The sequence below is a fragment of the Natrix helvetica genome, assembly GCF_964273705.1.
Source record: "Natrix helvetica genome assembly, chromosome: 2".
Taxonomy (NCBI): Eukaryota; Metazoa; Chordata; class Lepidosauria; order Squamata; family Natricidae; genus Natrix; species Natrix helvetica.
The window spans coordinates 75,142,804-75,161,704 of record NC_138552.1 but is presented as its reverse complement, the minus strand read 5'-3'; the positions used below and the strand labels follow the sequence as shown (position 1 = coordinate 75,161,704).

The 18,901-nt window shown below is 38.2% G+C and overlaps 1 protein-coding gene across 5 annotated transcripts in view; it reads right to left on the bottom strand.

Moving 5' to 3' along the window:
• The window catches only part of SMARCA2 (SWI/SNF related BAF chromatin remodeling complex subunit ATPase 2), a 120,588-nt gene that overhangs the window by 86,508 nt on the left and 15,179 nt on the right, over positions 1-18,901 (bottom strand). For all 5 annotated transcript variants that reach the window (XR_014174438.1, XM_081942061.1, XM_081942062.1 and 2 more), the window contains exons 2-3: positions 16,999-17,255; positions 9,265-9,394 (exon numbers count right to left, since the gene is read on the bottom strand). Coding sequence is in view for 4 of the 5 variants with exons in the window: in XM_081942061.1 (XP_081798187.1) it covers positions 9,265-9,394; positions 16,999-17,223 (355 nt within the window). In the remaining variant the exon portion in view is untranslated. The remainder of the gene's footprint in view (positions 1-9,264; positions 9,395-16,998; positions 17,256-18,901) is intronic.

Below are 18,901 nucleotides of genomic sequence, written 5' to 3'. Positions count from 1 at the left end.
CTTTGCAACAACCACAGGAGACAAACAAAGCAATTGTTTTTCAAGTTCTCATTTGGAATTCTAGACTAAAATGGCTTCAGTGGACATTTTCTTGAAGAACATTATGGACTGGCTGATTGGAAAATTCTACAATATGGGAAAGTTGAGGTAGAACAGGAATTATTGGAAACTGAGGCAGATACATGCGGAGGAAGTGAGACCTTTGCCCACATTGTTCTGCCGTTGGATATGCACAGCTGAGTACAGCCTGGCATTTTCTGTAATACACATTTTTTTTTGTTCTTGCACCTGTTTGATCAAGGCTAGAAACTGGGAGACTATGAGTTCTAGTTTCGCTTTAGACATGAAAACTAGTTGGGTAACTTTAGTTGCTCTCTCCTCAGCCCAACTCACCTCACAGGATTGTTGTTGTTGTGGGAAAAATAGGAGGAGGAAGGGGCAGTGAGTATGTCTGTTGAGTTATTTATAAAAGTAACAAAGGTGGGATAAAAATAAATTTTCAAAAATGCATCTTGCAGTAACATTTCAAGCAGTGACTGAGAGGAGAAGCTGGAGCCTAGCAGAATAAACCGATTGGTGGATGTTTTTTTGGGAGCAAGGCAGGGTTAGGCAATTATGGGCCCTTTTATGACCTGTGGACTTCAACTCCCAGAATTCCCGAGCCAGCATGGCTGATTCAGGAATTCTGGGAGTTGAAGTCCACAGGTCATAAAAGGGCCATAGTTGCCTGCTCTGGGATAAGGTATGTTGTATCATTTCACTCACATTGTAAACATTCACTGTTTGAGTGGAGATAATCAGTTCTCATCAAATGCTGTTGTGCAAAGCTCGTGAATGGCTAGGAACGGGTGTCTTGAGGTTTATTTTATTAGCCCAGGGCAGCAGTCTGGCATTTTATCCGGGGACCAGACTCACATATCATTTGGAGAGATAATAATCTCAGATTGAAGTAAGTTAGCAAATGGCTTTATAAAGGATCCCAGTTGTATTGAGCACCATGTAGCCAGGTTTTCCTTAAGTACATTCATGCAGATCTACTTTCACTCGCCGGCCCACTGAATCCTCGCCAAACTGATCAAGGAGTCCGATGAGTCGATATGTGTACATGGGTTGTTTTCCTCCAGTCAGCTTCCTGTGTGCTCCTGCTTTTTATAGCAGTGCATTATTTTTTCACCTCATCTGTGTCTCATGAGTTGCTGCTGTTATTACTCAGATCCCTATGTCTTGCATCATGTGCAGTTTTCATGCAGTGACCGGCTTCCAGACAGCTCTGGTTTCAAATTGGGTCATTCACTGGTCTTCACACATCCCAAGCTCCATTTCTTAGAGGGCTTTATACAGTCTGTTTGTTTGGGGGGGGGGTTGTTCCGCTCCCCTCAAGTTCAGATACAGTCCGTAATATTTACAACATGTATTTGTCATTTTCCATACCTAGAGCATTTTTGACTATCACTCACTGTCAAGAATCCCCTTATTTTAAGATTTATGTTCTGGTTATTTCCCGTATTTCTTGTTTTTGAGCTTTGGTTTTCTCTGAGACAAAATTCTCTAAATCACCTGCAGCTTCAATTTTTGTGTAATCAATCATTTCCGAACTTGGTAGTTCGTGAATCTCCCTTTGTCCATTCTGTCTGCACCATATTTAAGATCCTTGCTCGCATGCTATGGCTATGTTATGGAAGACATTGCTATTTTTGCATTTCTGAAAGAGTCTTTAATGCCCAGTCTGTACTTTGGGTGACTCCAGCTTCGGTTCTTCAGTGGTAAATGCTTAGTGTGCATGAGAGAAAAGTGTGTGTGTGTATGTGTGTTGTGCGTTTAGTTTTAAATTTCAGTTATGTACATTTATAATTGTTAAGTTTCACAGGACATCAAAACCTCTTCCCTATTTATTATTCACTTGATGAATAGTAGAGTGATCGCTACTAACTAACTACATGTTAAAGTGTGCACATATATGATATGCTTGAATATATTATGTTCCTTAGATGGGTAATAAGACCTTAATGCAAGCAGCATTAAAAGTGTTTTTTATTTGATTTGGTAGGTTTTTCATTTGGTTTTCCTTAGTAATTAGTCTTAAAAGGTCATATAAAAAAGGCAGGATATACTGTACATCCTGAAACAAAATCAAACTAGTTATATCTGTAAGGGTGACATTTCCAACTGAATCTCAATGGGAGGAAATAATGTGACACTCTTCTTTCTATGACTCAGAAATTATGACCACATATAGCACAATCCTTTAATCAGGCATACATTTTGCATTGAAATGAACAGAACTTTTACATGCACCAGTAAATGGCAAAGCCATAAAGTTGTTATCAATGTGCAAACATTGGCAACTGTGACAAACTGTTTAGTTCTTCAGCCATGCAAGCAATTATCTACAATAGGCATATATTGTATAAATGTAATTCTTTCTACTGAGCAGAGTAATTATGGGTTATATAGCAACATAGACACCAAAACAAAATACAATATTTTAACATTTAATCCACAAACATTTAATCCAATCACTTTATAGACTCTGTTTTGAACTTCCAGAAAGTACAATAATCCACCCATACATCTATTCTACAATGGATATAAGTTCTACTTCTACAACTGCAGTAATCTCCATTAGCTTTCTTTTAACCTTCTTTTGCCTTCTATGGGCAATGGAATTCAAGTCTATAAATACCTAGTCAATCCAGAGGACATCAAATTGGGCAGTGATGATTTTAAATGTTCACTTTTGTCCTGGAGTCTTAAGACCTGGTATTAAACCAGTTATTACCTGACATTTTTATAAACTCTCTTCCACATTTATTTCCATTCAGAACCAACATTGACTGTAATTCAGATCCCTCTGTTACTCCTTTCCTTCCTAAGCACAGTAAGTTGCCAAAATTCCTTACAGTTTACCGGTAATTGCTTCTAAACAGCAATCCTCTGAGCACAAACTGGAATTAATACAGTAATAAACCAGCAATCTTTTAAAATATGAAAAATATTATTGCTAAAGCAGTGCAAAGGTAAAATTAAATATATACAATAACAATGGCTAATTAGTAAAAAATAAACATTCAATTGCACTCAATTTGCATTTTTAACTATTCAAGCTTTCTGAGGAAGCACTATAAGTTTAATCAGGCCTATGCATGTACCATATGTATTTAATCTTTTAAGAAATAATTAATTCAGACAGAACAGAAGGGAGGAAGATTGAAAAACAGCTGACCAAAAATCCTGCAACTTCTATTCTGCAATGCTTAATCTAATAATGTCACACCTTCAGAGAACCGTCACAATACTCCTTGTACTTAAAATGCTCTATTGCATAACTGAAGGCAACAAAGATTTTGATATGGATATCTTTTCATAATAACTGCCAGAAACACTCATACTTTAAGTTGTCTAAATAGCATAATTATCTTCTATTTTAAAAAGGCAATAGCACTTAGACTTATATACCACTTCGTAGTGCTTTATAGCCTCTCTAAGCAGTTTATAGAATCAGCATATTGCCCGCAACAATCTGGCTCCGCATTTTACCAACCTCAGAAGGAGGGAAGGCTGAGTCAACCTTGAGCTGGCTAGAATCAAACTGCTGGCAGTCGACAGAATTAGCCTGCAATACTCCATTCTAACACTGCGCCGCCATCACTCATGCAAAAGAGTCTGCCATAGTGCGTTTCAAGATGCTATTAAAAGCAGTAGAATTAGACGACGACGCACCAGACATTGCAATCTATTGGAAAAGGTCTGCCAACCAGGCCTTTGAAACAGTCTCAATAACGTAAAACCAGTTTGCTTTCCCATAAACCCCATAGATAACAACTAGCTGCTCAGCTCATGTTTTTGGATGGGGAGCTAGGTGGTCATGATGCCTATGTCAGGGTTCCAAATAGCATCCAAAAGTAAATCAAGAGTCCAAGCAAAGTATTGCTCAAAGTTCCAACGGTAAGTTAAGTTCTTTATTCTAAATTCCTGAAGATTAATCCAAAGCTGCTCTTCAATCACCAGCCCCCCAAACCCTTTCACTTTTGGAAAGGGGGGGGCGCATGCAGATAGCAAGTACGTCAAATTTGGTTTATTCTCCCCCATCTTTCACACATCCAGCACACCACCAAAAATAGCTCTACTAAGAAAGATGAAAGTAAAATAAATTTGAATCACTCTAAAAACAAGCTGAGCTTTTCTCTGATTGTGGGAAGAGTGAGATAATTTATCACAACGAGCTGTGAAGAGGAGAAAATCCTGATGAGTTGTATCCCATATTAATGAGTCATTTGGATTTTCTGCTTCTGGACCAAACTGTCTTGTGTTGCTTGTACTACGGCAATTTGCTTGTACTGCACAATTATTAGAACTGTGATAGCATTCCAGTTTGCACAACTCCAAACAATCAATGTGCAACCCGGGGTAACTGTATGTTAAAGGCTATGGGATTTTCATTTGCTGTGACTATATAGGTGACTGCAACTAATCTACCAGTCTCAAAGTCACTCCCATTTGTTGTTGTTTTTCTTGAGAAGAACAAAAACGAGCATTACAACAGTCAGATAAATAATCAAGGGGTGGTGGTGTAAGGGGGGGGGGGCGCAGAAATAAAAAAAAAAACAGCAAGTCATAGAAATCTCCTTATGGAACCCAGCAACGTTGTTATATTTTAAAATAAATGTCTGTCACCCTGTTCTGTGGAGCTTCTGGAATCCTAGACAGCTGTTTCAATCATGGAACATTTGTGAATATTATATAAATATCCAAAGTGCATTGCAAATGAATGGTTTCAACTATGAATTCCTTGGGGAAAGGGCCATGAAGGATGTGCTCCTGTAAGTGCTCATTTGTTTTTTAAAATTGCCAGAGATTATTTTATACTAACCTTCTGTTCTGAAAGCTTAACCAGGCAGCATATGGTGCTACAAGAAAAATTGACCTTTCAGAGGCCTTCCTTGTCTTCCATAAGCATCTGAAAACAAACATCTGCAGAGGCTCTGACTGTGGGGGTTGCGACATGAAGCTTTGGAAAAGGCAGGCAGCATTATTAACATATGGCCCAAAGAAAGGAACTGTGGAAAAGGTTGCATATCTAGTTTGAAATGCATTTTTAAGTCCGCCAAAGCCACACCGCTTTTAGATAAGTTAACACCTGCATCATTGCTTTGAGGAGGGAAAACAAAGGCCCCTAACTACGCCCTTCAAACTGCCAGATGCCTGATATATCCGCATCTAAGTTTCTGAAGAGACAAACACAAAACCAGACACTTGAATAAGCCACAAAGGATTTATATTATTTATATTATATTTGGTGAACTATAATTTGCACATACCCAATTATGTAAAGTGTTTCAGTTATTACAGCACCACTAAACAGTAACCAAATTCCTCACCATTTCCTAAATAAACGACAAATTATAATGCCAAATATTGATCTAATATTAATAATTGAAATCAATTACTTAATTTGCAAAAACAACTCTCTCTGAAATAGAGCTGGGAAAATAAATTTTAGTTAGGAAAAAAAACCAATAAAATTATAATAGAAAAAAATGTAAGTAGCTTAGGGTTGAACTGGGGAATCCTTGGTTCTCTCTGAATTTGGTAGGTTGCTTGCAGGTATTTCTTTACCTAACTACAGTAGGTAAAATCATCAAGGCTAATGAGTGTGGAATTTTCTTCCTGTTCATATACAGTAACGTGCCCTGCTGGTATTGAAAAGGATGTGGTTTTCTCCTTGGTACTTTCTTGTTTAGGACACATAAACTAAATGAATGAATGAATGAATGAATGGATTTCTGCTTGTTTGTTTGGGGTTAATTCCTGCTTATTTGGGTGTTGTTTGGTGGAGAGGATGTGTTCTGGCCCTTTTTTATTTCCTTCTTAAGTTTTTTAATTGTCTCTTTTGAATGGCAGGATTTATCTCTATGATGGCTGATTTATCTGAAGTTTCCAGGAATTCCCTAGCATGTTTGGATTTAGCTTGGTCTGGATGCTCAGTTTCCAAGTTGAAACTAGGTGATGATGTTGATGATGTAATGCATTCAGTTGTGTCCAACTCATAGTGATTCTATGGGCCAGGTCTCTCCATATCTTCTGATCTTGCACTACTTTGAAACTATGTAGCAGAGTGCATTTATGAAGACATGATGAAACATCCTTAATCCCAAAACACATGGAAAGACTCAACCATAGTTTCAACTTGCCAGAAATAACAACACGTAATTAGCATTCAGGACCAAATAACAGTGATGGTATTTAATTACACCATCATTAGTTGGCTATGGAGATAACGTTTTCCTTAGGAAGTGCACTTCTTCTTCTCCCTGTTCATTTGAGCAGAGAAGTTTACTGTCTTCAACCTCCCCTTGGCACCATCAATATACCAGGTCATGATAAACTACATCCCTGAAGAATCTAAGGATGGTTATGTGTGTCAGTTGCTAAAATCTATTCATCTTGGTGTTAATTTTATTTCCAAATCATCAACGCAGCTTAAACATCCCTGAATATTTAGTATTACATTCTACCATTTGATTCAGAACAAAGAAGGAATGACAAAGCTTGGGAGTTATTCACTGACATAAGAAAAATGTCCTCCCACTACCCACAGGAATGCAGATTATGAAGTAAATAAGAATCAGCTTCTACCAAGCTAACAAGAAAACTATATTTTGTGGCCCAGATCTGTGCAAAGTCCATCTGTATGACTGAAATCAGCCAAATACATGATCCTTAATGAGGCACTGGAATTCTGTGGTTGATGTATTTTATGATTGGAAGGTGTTATTTACTCCAAGAGCCACAGGTTATTGGATATTGGTTTCAGTTGTTAGATTTTAAGCATTGTACGCCACCCAGGGTCAGTCTTATGAGATTGGCAGCCATATGACTTATTTAAATAAATTCTAAAAAAATATAAAAATAAAAATGTTAGAAGTGGGAAATGGATGAAAATTATCCTCCTTAAAAACCAAGGCACATGAGTAATGAATATATACTGAAAGCTTAGGTTTGAACTTTAGATGGGGTCAAACCTAAGCCTGAGCATCAATAGTATTGTGTTTTTAGAAAGTCAGCAAGGATAAAAACAAAGGTAAGTTTTTTCCTCTATATTTTTCACTTTGATGCTGGAATATGAAAAATTTCAAAGCAACTTCTTTCCTTTTTTTTAATCTCCAGAAATGGGGAGTGGGACATAGGGAGACAAATAACCTTTAGTCTGGAAATCAATTTTCAAAGTATTTCATTATTACTGTTAATTTTAGCATTTTTAAATTGGCCAAGTTTCATTTCCCACCTTCCATAAAAAATGCATCCTAACCCAGCTGAATCTCACAGTAAAGTCAGTCTCCAAAGCTTCATCTCTAAGGATTACCCAGGTGATATGATGTAGTATTTATACTAAATCCAAACTGGAAAGAGCCCATGGCAGTCTTATAATATACTTTTGGCAGAGTTCAGATTGTTAACTATAAATATGACTCCAAAATCACCCTTGGTAAGTTGAGAAGGTGAGCACAGGGAGCTACAGCTCAGGCCTTGCTTCAATCCCTTTCAGAACTAATTTGAGAGAAGCCCAGGATCGGGAAGAGCTTCTGTCCTGTTCCTTAAGTCTCAGGGGAGGGGGGTGAGTGTGAGTGTGTGTGTGTGTTTCAGCTTCTGCTGAAGGGAAGGGACTGCGGAAAGGAGGTGAATTTTTCTCTGACACGCAGGATTGATCTCAAAGCTTTTGCTGCTGGGACTGAGAGATGCCAAAGAAGACAGTTATGCTGAAGGATATGGATGCGGATAAAAGAAAAAAATATACACTTCAGACCTAGAGCATATAATAACTGAAATCATATTTCCAATTCTTACATTTCATATTCCCCCCCCCCCTCAAGGAAGCTGTACATTGTTATCTTTCCATCTTAGCAACTGAGTTTGGCTTAGACGTGTAATTGTCTTTTGAATTTCCTTTTTAAAATGCATTTGTATATAATTCATTTTTCTTTTAATATTGTTGGTATCGTATTCACCTCTGTCAAAGTGGAAAAGTGTACACGTTCAGATACAATGGTTGGTTTTATTATGATTGACTGCAGAGTCAGCGAGATGTTGACTAGATTTGGCATTTTTATCCACCCACTGAGTCCTTCCCAACAACCTGGGATAGGCAAATGTTGTTGTTTGATGGTGTTACAAGGTATGCTTGCAGAATGTTAAGTTGCTCTGAGTAAAGCTGCCTTTTGCAATTGACTGAAGATAAATTTGTCAATGCCCATGGTGTTCGAGTGACATTGTTTTGGCATTCCATCCAAGGCATCTATTAGTTTTAGTACCATATTTGCCTTTTTCTTGTTATTATTATTATTAGATACAAGTATTTGTGGATAATAGTATTTTGATAAAAGATAGTGTCCTTCAAGTCAAACTCAATCACATGCAGTTTTTATCAAAACACCAAAACAACAACAACCAAACAAAAACAAAAGCCACTGTCTTCTCAGATATAAGGAGACCTGCTGGCACAATGGTTAGTGCAGTATTGCAGGCAAACTCAGTCCACATGCTGGAGTTTGATCCTGATGGGACTCAAGATTGACTTAACCTTCCATCCTTCTGAGGTCAATAAAATGAGGATTCAGATTGTTCATATACTGACATTGTAAATTGCTTTAGAGAGGGCTGTAAAGCAGAAGTCCCCAACTCCTGGGTTGCAGCCCACTACCGGGTGGTGGCCTTTTGGAACTGGAACATGGCGGGCCACCGTGCAGCTCTATTTGAGCGAGTGGTGAGCCAGCGCACATGTGTGCACAACTCAACTTGAGCAAACTGAGCTGCTCACGCGGCCTGGTTCCCCTCTTCCCCCACTGGGCTGCCCAGCCACAAAAGTTGGGGACTGCTTCTGTAAAGCAATATGGGGCAGTATATCAGCCTAAATGCTAGTGCTATTAATATATTTTCCAATTTTCCAATCAAGCCGGCAGCCATAGCCAAACTTACTCCAACATACAGTAAGCTTGTGGCTTTCCTTATTCAAAGCAATGAGCGAATCACAAAGTACTTGACATTGATGAATACCTAAGAAAAACAAAAGTCTCAATTTTTCATTTTCTGCATCACTTTGAACTTATCGCTTCAAACAAACATCCTCTATCAGATATTATGTATACCTTTAAAGGTTTATCTGTAATACAAACGCAACAAGGCTTAAAAGCCATCAGTTCTCATGTCGAAAAAGATATATAATTTCACAATTTTTAGAATCATCTAAAATAGGACAAAACTATGAACCTTGACTGTGTTGATCCAATGGACTCTGAGGTGGTCCCATGCCAGGAAGAGGCGGTCGCATGTTTGCAGCCTTCATGGAACTGTTGTGTAGGTCTTCAACTATCCCTTTTTCATGCAAACCATCAATAGGCTGTAAGAGGAAAATAATTTTTAAAAACATTCTTATTGTTTCTTGGATTTACATCCTGCGTTCCTCTAGTCTCATTCCTGCCTCAAATAACGCTTAAGCAATCTGCTGCTTTGGCTTGCTCCATCATGAAGATTTATAGTAAATTACAATACTTAAAACATACTCATACAAATAAGCAATAATACAAAATAGTATTAAAATCAGACCAACATGTGCATGCAAACATCAAAGGAAACAAAAAACCCAGTCAGCATTAGTAGGAAATGAAATTGACCTTAATATGCCATAACAGCGATATTTTCTGAAATTACATAATTTTATCTATTTTTTTAAATGCTGGCTAGGATCTATGAGAGTTATAACCCCCATACTTCTGGAAGTGACAAGGGAAGGCTGAGTTATTGATATTTTAAATACATTCTGTTTCTCTTCCCCAATCATTTATTATATGTAGACACTTGTAGTGAGCTATATTTTGGCAGCAATATCAACAATAATCTGGGTTTTGAACTACAAAGGCCTCGAGAGACAAGCATTACTAACCATAATTTTTTTAAAAAAAGTTACGCTTCCCCAATCTTACTATCCTCCTCCATGTGAATGGTCCAGTTTCCAGAATTTACAGCAGTGGTTGTAATGTGTTGTATGGATGAATCTGAGAATAAAGGTCCCTCTTAGGTTTAATTTTTATATGTAATAATTACTACCATGCTGGAAAAATTGTGTTTTATCGTGTTACAACGGTCAATCTTTTTTCAGGTACCCAAGGGACCAAAAGAAATTACAGGTAGTGCTCGACTTGTAACCATTTATTTAGTAACAGTTCAAAGTAACGACAGCACTGAAAAAGTGACTTATGACCATTTTTCACACTTACGACCGCTGCAGCATCCCTGTGGTCACGTGATCAAAATTCAGATCCTTGGCAACTGGCATGTATTTGTGCCAGTTGCATTGTCCCGGGGGTTATGTGATCGCCTTTCACAACCTTCTGACAAGCAAAGTCAATGGGGAAACTGGATTCATTGAAGAACCATCTGACTAACTTAAGAACTGCAGTGATTCACTTAACAACAAGAGAGGTCATAAAATTGGGGGGGGGGACTTCACTTGACAACTGTCTTGCTTAGCAATGGAAATGTTGGGCCCAATTTTGGTTGTAAGTCAAGGACTACCTGTAGTTAACTTCACAGAGCATTTTTCAGTTGTCACCTAACTCCAGCAAAAGCCATTCTTTACTAGCAAAGCAAGGCTGTATTCAAGAATCTGTCATCAGTGAAGGGAAAGACGAAGAAGAAGCTGAGCCATCAGAGGAAAAAATGAAAGGTCAGCTGCAAGAGGTAGGAGAGGCTGCCATGGGAGGACAAGGTGAAGCCCACCCTGCATTCAGAGAGAAAAAAGGAGGAGGAGGAGGAGGGAGCCAGGAAAGAAACCTGAAGGCTTCTGAATTGAATCATCAACAGAGGGTTAAAAAGAAAAAAGATTTTCCTCACTTGTGAGGGGAGAGCCCAGGGGAAAAGCTATTTAAAGGGGAAGAAACATTTAATAGTTGCTCTGAGAGTGTCTCAACAAACATTATGTGCAGCTCTCTAAAGACTGTCTCCATTCTACACATGCAAAGCTGAAGGGCTCAGGTTTCTCACAACAACTCTCAGCCAAGCCCACATCATTAGCAGGTTTTACATCCCAAAATGTGTGTGTGTGTGTGTGTGTGTGAGAGAGAGAGAGAGAGAGAGAGAGGGAGAGAGAGGAGAGAGAGAGAGAGTGAGTACACACATACAGATTGACTGCTAGGGAAGGAACTGGGGAGGGGAAAAGGAAAGGAGGGGAAAAGATAGAGAGAGATTTAAAGGAATAAAAATGGAAGAAAATTAAAAGGAGAAAAAAACACAAGAATTCCAGATTTCTGGGGTGCAACTCAGAATTTGATCATTTTTGCCCTGCCACAAACACGAAACTGCTGTTTTTAAATGCATCTGTTTCTCTAACAGTGGGTTTTATTCAATACTCTTTTTTTCTACTTGGAATGGCAGAGTATTCTTTTTTTTCCCCCAAAAAAACAACCCTCCCCATATGTCATTAAAGCTACAGACCTAGCAACATACAAAAACTGGATAAGCCTTGATCCTTAAAACAGACTGAGGAAAGTACTCATAGTTATCAAGAAAATAACAGAGGGACTCTGTCAGGAAGTCCACTTAGCTGGTTACAATGGAGATCTATCAAAGGTTAATCTGGGACAAGATATTCTAAAGTTACAAGCACCAAATGTCTATCTCCTGTTTCAAAGTTGAGCTGAGATACAAAGAAAATTGAATGGTTGTATCTGTAGGGCATAAAACACTCAACCGTATATTATTCTCTGATGCAAGGAGTTTTATTCCCTTGTTTAATATGGCTCTTAAAGATTCAGAAAGTTCCGTGACAGTTAGGTAGATCAGTTAAGAACTGAAAAGAAGCCAGAAGGTGGGATGACGAAGCCCTGAGAGATTAATTACAGGAGAGAAACTGATGCATATTAATCATCTCTTAATAGTCTTCAGCAGTTACAAAAACAGGATTAATATATCAAAAAATCAAGAGACAAGCTGGCTGTTACTTAATCCAATACCCTAGTGCTAAATTTATGAATTAAAACTGCAGTATATTTGAGCACGTGGCGCTACACAGCACAGAAATACAAAACATTAATTCCTACTTATTTAATATTTCGGGTTTAATCAACTTCAACAACTGGGAACAAAAGGCTGTCACCAATAATCAGTGTTGCCCTCTATTAATATTTTCTATTGTTTTCTAAATCATAATGGATGCCTGTTGTGCATGAGACATCTCAAAATAATTTAATTCAAAAGTCATCCCGGGAAACAGTTGATGTAAAGGAAAAAAACATTAAAAAGAAACAGTGCTTCAGAAAGTTTACAAGATCATGAACATTGTATTAGGGATAATCCATCTAAAATTAAGCAAATTAAAATTCCATTGATTTCAACAAGGTGTTTATTTTTAATTAAAATCTCATTGATTTTTTAATACTTTATTCTTATTGGATAGTGTCTGCAAAACACATTATTAATTATCTGCACAGTTGATAGATGTATTAAGGAAGAAAAATTATATCCCCAATCAAGGTCATATTTTATCCATCGCATCCTTCTAATGGAAGGGAAAAAATACCAAATCACAGATTATAAAAGCAGTTTGAGGCACAGCAAATACATCTTTAGAAATGATAAATGAACTGTCTGCTAAATGCAAATGATAAAGTTAACAGACAGTTTCCAAGAGATAGTTAAATCCTAAAACAATTGAGGTGATTATAAGAATTTTGAAAGATTATTTTTGTCCTTAGTCTTTCCCAGAGACATATACGGTAGGCTGTATTTAATGCTTCTGGGAGAAGTAAGAAAAGAGTTGCAACCAGTATAAAGCCATTTAAAAATTACTATTTTTATAATGCCGGTTTCAGCTTTTATACTAGAGTTTTTGTGTTTTCCCCCATTCAAATCAGCAAGAAATTGTGCTGTCAAGGGTTCAGCAATCATGGTCAGAGGAGGCTCCAAGAGCCATTAAAAAAGGTTTAAGTCCCTTCAAACCAGAAGGGATGGGTTGGCAAAAGCTGAATAGACAAAAAAGACTTCAATGCTACTATGCTGGCATTCATTTGGGACAATGAATCTACAAAGTAGGGCATCTACAAGGCATCTACACTATTAAATCTCCCATATCCTGCTGTGTTGAGAAACAAAACTTCTGAGCAACACTTATGCTTTATTGGTCTTTCAGGAGAGCTGCCTGTTTATCTTTATAAACTTATCAAAGGAAAAAAAGGAAACGGTTCCACATTGATCAATGTGTTCAGTTCTTGAATGCAGACACTTCCCTTGAGGCTGTTGAGTGTTGATGAAGTAGGCACCCGCCTGTCAAATTGCAGTCCTAAAAGAATGCCAAATCCTTCATGGAGACAGTGAGAAAATGGAAGAGAATCAACATTGTCTTAGCAAAAGAAAGGATGCACAGGATCCTGACCATAATCAAATTAATAGGACATCTGGGTGACCAGAACACTGCTTATGCTCTTTATTACAGTATTTCTGTTGCTGAGACAGTAATTATTGATTCAATGCTCCTGTCATCTGGTAGTACCTTATTATTAAGTGACTCCATACCAAGAAAAGTATGGGTGTTTAGATCTCCAGTCATCAACGATTCTACAAATTTGGGAGGCAGGAAAAGGAAGAGACTGAAAGTGGACTGAAAGGACTAGCAAGGACTTGAGGGTAAACTGTTTTTTATTGCTACTGTCTTTTTTCTTAGAAGAAGAGAAGGAATCTAAGGATGACTCCCATATACGTAGCATTTTGTTGCTTTTCTTGTCACCATAATGAGCCACTGAGTTTGCTAATTAATGTCTTGTTGATTCTTAACAAAAAAAACTGGTCCTCCAGGCAAGAGGGATGAGCCACAGTGAAAAATGCCTGCTAACTATAGTTTGTAAGCATACTCTCTGGCTATTGAAGAAGAAAATGCACTTGAGTAGACATGGGTGATCCATACAGAGCAGATGCCCCCACCAAATATACTCTATTTGCAGTCCAGGCTGACAAGCCAAAGTTGCAGACTTTATTTTAAATTTGGGAATGGGGATTTTGAGAAGCAAATGAATGCCATTTAAAACTCCAACTGTATACCATTATCAAGTACTCTTCTGCTTTGGAAAGGCAATTTTATTCTTTAACGGTCACCCCAAGCTCCTCCTTGGGAATAAGTGGGTTTGAAAATTTTAGTTCATCCCACTAATTGATATCACATCAATAGCTATGACACTTGTGCACCACCTCAGCAAGTAAGAAGGAAAAAAATATAGTTCATAAAATAAATAAATTGTCCACTACTGTGCTGAAATTATAAGTTATTCTTTACATTATAACAATTGTTTCATTACATTTTTATTACATTATGTTTCAAGAAGGATGAACTTTGCTTGTCACAAGCGGATATTTATTAAAAGATTCCTATCCGTAGTACAGAACAAAAATCAGACTAAAGACCATTTTCTTCCAAGGCCATTGTAGTCTTCCCCAAGGCCATTTTTCTACTCCAGACTTTGCTCCAGATACAGCTTCCCTGACAGCTCAATTCTAACTCAAAGTTTATAGCCTCATCAAGATCCATAGTATCTATCACGGTCTCATTTTCCTTGATGGTAACTGTAGATATCATATAAATATTTCAAGGCTGTCTACATATAATGATTATAGTCTTTGTTCCATTGATTCTAATGCTGGCTATAGGCCTCTACAAATTCTTACTTTCAGATATGATATACAATCCCAAGTATACTCTTAGTTCACGTATTGGCAGTTAAGCCTGTTATATGAATGATTTTGAACATCTCAGAAAATCTTACAGTGACAATTTAGTATCACAGAAAGCTAATTTTTGTTTGATCTTGACCACCTGAACATTTAGTTATAGTCAAGTCTAACTCAGGCATGTCCAAAGTCCGGCCCACGGGCCATTTGCGGCCCGGGGGGGCGGTTTAATATGGCCCTCTAACAGCCCTCCCTGCTCTGTGTAAATGCGGCCCTCCCACGGCCCTCCCTTCTGATTGAGGGCGGCAAGCAGAAGACTGTCTGCCACAGGAGGGAGGGCGGTGAGAGGGCTGCATCGGAAGCTGGCTGTGGAATTCTGGGGGTTGAAGTTCACAGGACTTAAAGTCGCCAAGGTTGAGAAACTCTGTCCTACAGCAAAGGTACCTGTCATCCACAGGCCAGCCTAAAAACAGGCAAGGCGACTTGCTTGTAAACTGGTCGGGCCACATTCGTACCAAAGAAAAGGGGGAAACTTCTGTCTCCCTTGGGGGGGGAGAGAAAGGGCACCTTTTGAGGAAATGAGAGACCAAGCCTCACGGGTATCGCCGAAGAACGCGCGCCGTAGCCTTCGCAACAGGCTGCGAAATGGGCAAACTACCAGGCGGCGCAGGCGCAGTATGTGAAGCACGGTGCCAAGGGATACTTGTAGCTTCTCCGCCAGGCTCGGAGAGGTCTGGCAGGCGAAAAGCAAGGAACCTTCCCCCAAGGTGGGTTGGTTTTTTGTTTTGTGTTTTTTTTTAAGGAAGGAAGGAGGAAATATTCAGCCACGCATTAACTTCTCTGCTTGAAGAGACCAAAGAAAAAAGAAAAAAGAGGAGATGGCCCATTAAAGCTCACATGAGCCGCTATAAACAAATATCGGAAGGTTTTTAAAGGGTATCAATAAGCGTACGTGTGTGCGCGCTCGCATATTTGCCGCGTCTAAACTTTGGGGAAGTTTATTAACATCTTAGCGATGTAGAGAATGAAATAGAGGTGCGGGTGAGAAGGAATTGAAGGGGGTAACTCAAGTTCCCGGTTTCTTTCCTTGGGCACAACAACAACAAAACTCACATATTTTGCTTCCGCTTTAACAAAATAATGATTCATTGGGAAAATGGGGCAGTTTCACCCTTCACATTAGTGCAGGTAAGTTTTTTTAAAATTTATTTAAAATACATTGTGAAAACTCAGCTGTCAGTTGATCTTAATGTTATGAAATGAAAAGTATGCCATTTGCAATTAACTTGGCATAAAATAATTCATTTGCATTTAATTGTAATTGTTCAAAGAATGTTCGGAAAAATGTTCGGCCCTCCAGCATGTTCACTTCATCCAATCTGGCCCGCTTTGAAAAAAGTTTGGACACCCCTGGTCTAACTGGTCTTTTGAGCTTTATAGGTTTAATACAGGGCTGTCAAACTCAAGGCCCGTGGGCCGGATGCGACACGCACTGGCCACGCCCACACCGTTTAACAAAGGGGAGGAAAGTCCTGATATGTCATGTGACGCTACTGTGACAATGCGAGTTTGACACCCCTGCTTTAATATAATTTGATATGTCTTTTAATTTTTGACCAGGAACCATCCAGAATTGGTTGAAAGATGGGTGGCTATATAAATGTTTTAAACAAATAAATTTAACAAAATCTTATATAGTAGAAATTTATACTGAAACAAGAGAGAACACCAAATAAAGAATGAAAAGAAAGAAAATCTCCAATTTAATTATGATACCATTCTACATTATTGGATGCGGTCTTATTTTCCTAAGGCACTACAACATTCATAAAGCTATATTATGAGCAGAATACTGCACTGTTCCTGGATCTTAAATATTGTTACTTTAAAATCCCATAGGGTACTAAGAAGCTAGTGCTTATTTGAATGAGGTAAGTCTTAAAAATGAAATATTCAGTTTTTATCTTCAAAAATATTATCCTTCTTCCAAAAAGAAATTATGGTGAATCATACACATGTGCACTTCAAAGAATGCTCTACTGAATTTAAACATATGTACTCCAACGTATGCTAAATTATCTCACTGAGGAACATTAACCACAACTGCCACAAGCAAGTCGTAATTTATGCTCTGGAATTCACACCTCAAGATCACAGTCTTAATGAATGACTTGCATATATAAAACTGATAGCAATATTTAGGATGACAAAATGATCGTTTTAGTTTTCCATAATAGTTTTCTGCATATAGAAAACATTTGGTAGAAAACATTTCATAGTAATACTTACTTTGTGCATTTGGTGCATGCCTTCCTGTGAATAATCACCGGGTCCCATAGATGGCATTGAATGTGGTACACTTGGAGGTCCAGGACTTGGTCCCATCATGCTATGTACTGAACTTGGTGATGGCCCAGGTCCTGGGCTGGGACCTAGGATCGGTCCTGGAGATGGCCCTGGCCCTGGTGAAGGGCCTGGATGAGGCATTGTAGTAGGATCAGTTGGTGTAGACATCTACTCTGTCTCTCTTGGAATCAGTGATTGAGCTGTAGTGAAGGAAAAAAAGAATAACATATCTAAATTTAAGTTGTTTGCCATTAGGAAAGAAAGATATATGACATTTAATAATTTGTGCACGATTTCATCTTTAAGCATAAGAACTTCAAGTGGTTCTATATCAAAATAAAATAGATGTCAAAGTGAAGTTATTCATTTGTATCGGGAGTCCACTATGAAACATGGCTAAAATAAATTGAGTCTTTTGGAAGAAAATTATAATACATATTTGTTTGCTTTTTAAATTGAGTATCGCCTTGGGAGTCTTGCACTGAAAGGAAGATTATATAAAGTATATACCCAAATAAATAAGAATTATCAGGTTTTCAAAAAGAAGTCACTAAATTCCTTTTTATTTAAGGTAGCTTTTATAAACACCACAATTCTCAAATTCCCTATCTCCCTATTAACAATTAACTACACAGGATAATAAATACAAGAATAAACAAACAATAACAATGTCATTCAAAGTGTATGTTTGTGTCTGTCAGAAAAAGTGATTGTCTAGACAAAAACAATACCAAAGCATGTGCTATTGCCTTTTTATGTCAAGCACTATAAAGACATGCTACAAACTTAATGAATATTTGATATGCCTTGTGTTATACATTCCCAAAGACTGCAATTGTGTACCATGTATTTATTTCTTTATTTAGAGTTTGATCCCATCTTTATTGTTTTTATAAATAATTCAAGGTGGTGAACATATCTAATATGCCTTCCTTCTCCTATCAAACCGAATCGCAGTTGAGAGCAAACTCTTCTAAAAGGTAAGCAGACCATCTCTTCTCTCAATGGGACATCTTTTTGCTCACAATAACTCATCTTACAACTCATCTGCTTCTTATAAGTATGTCCATCGTGTAAAATTAGCATTCCCTATTATGAAGCCCCCCCCCCCCGATGTGTTGACTTTCAAAAGCCATGCAAGTTAATGACTGAATTAGCAGAGATGCTTTGATTAGAGACAAGGGACGAGATAGTTTTATAAGAGACTGGAAGCCATTTGTGGACATGTCAAATACAATAACAGATGGTTAACAGAAGGATTTGAAGATTCGTGTAATGTTTGGGTTAACCTGTTGACTTGAGTTTTATATATATAACAGCTATATATACAAGATGAATAAACATGGCGATACCTCCCGCCTACCAGTCATCTGGAAACCAGCCCTGGTAAACAAACGAGGCCCACCCACCACCTAGGCCGTTACAACACAAAACAACAGACCCAAGCCAGCACCAATCATAATACAGCCACACATCCAATCAATCCACTTACTGAAACAAAGCCAGCACTCCACCCCACCCCCCAAGATTTATAGAAAGACGGCAGCTCCGGCCATGCTTTAAGCCAAAAACACCAACCTGAGGATGGCAAGTGAGACCTCGCCAAAACATTGCCAAGACAATCTCAATCTTACATGGGAAAAGACCCTAATACAACAAGACCAGCGTGTGTGTGTTGGTGTTTTTGACTTCGTGCTCATGTCCTGTTGCTTTAAGGTGCTGGAAAAGGGAGGAAGTTTTTCTTTTTTTCTGACTGCGTTCTTGTGTTTTGCGATGCATGCATTTATTCTCCTATTAGTTTGTCCAATGTATGTTGCGGGGCAGATTTTGCACGTTATTTAGTAGA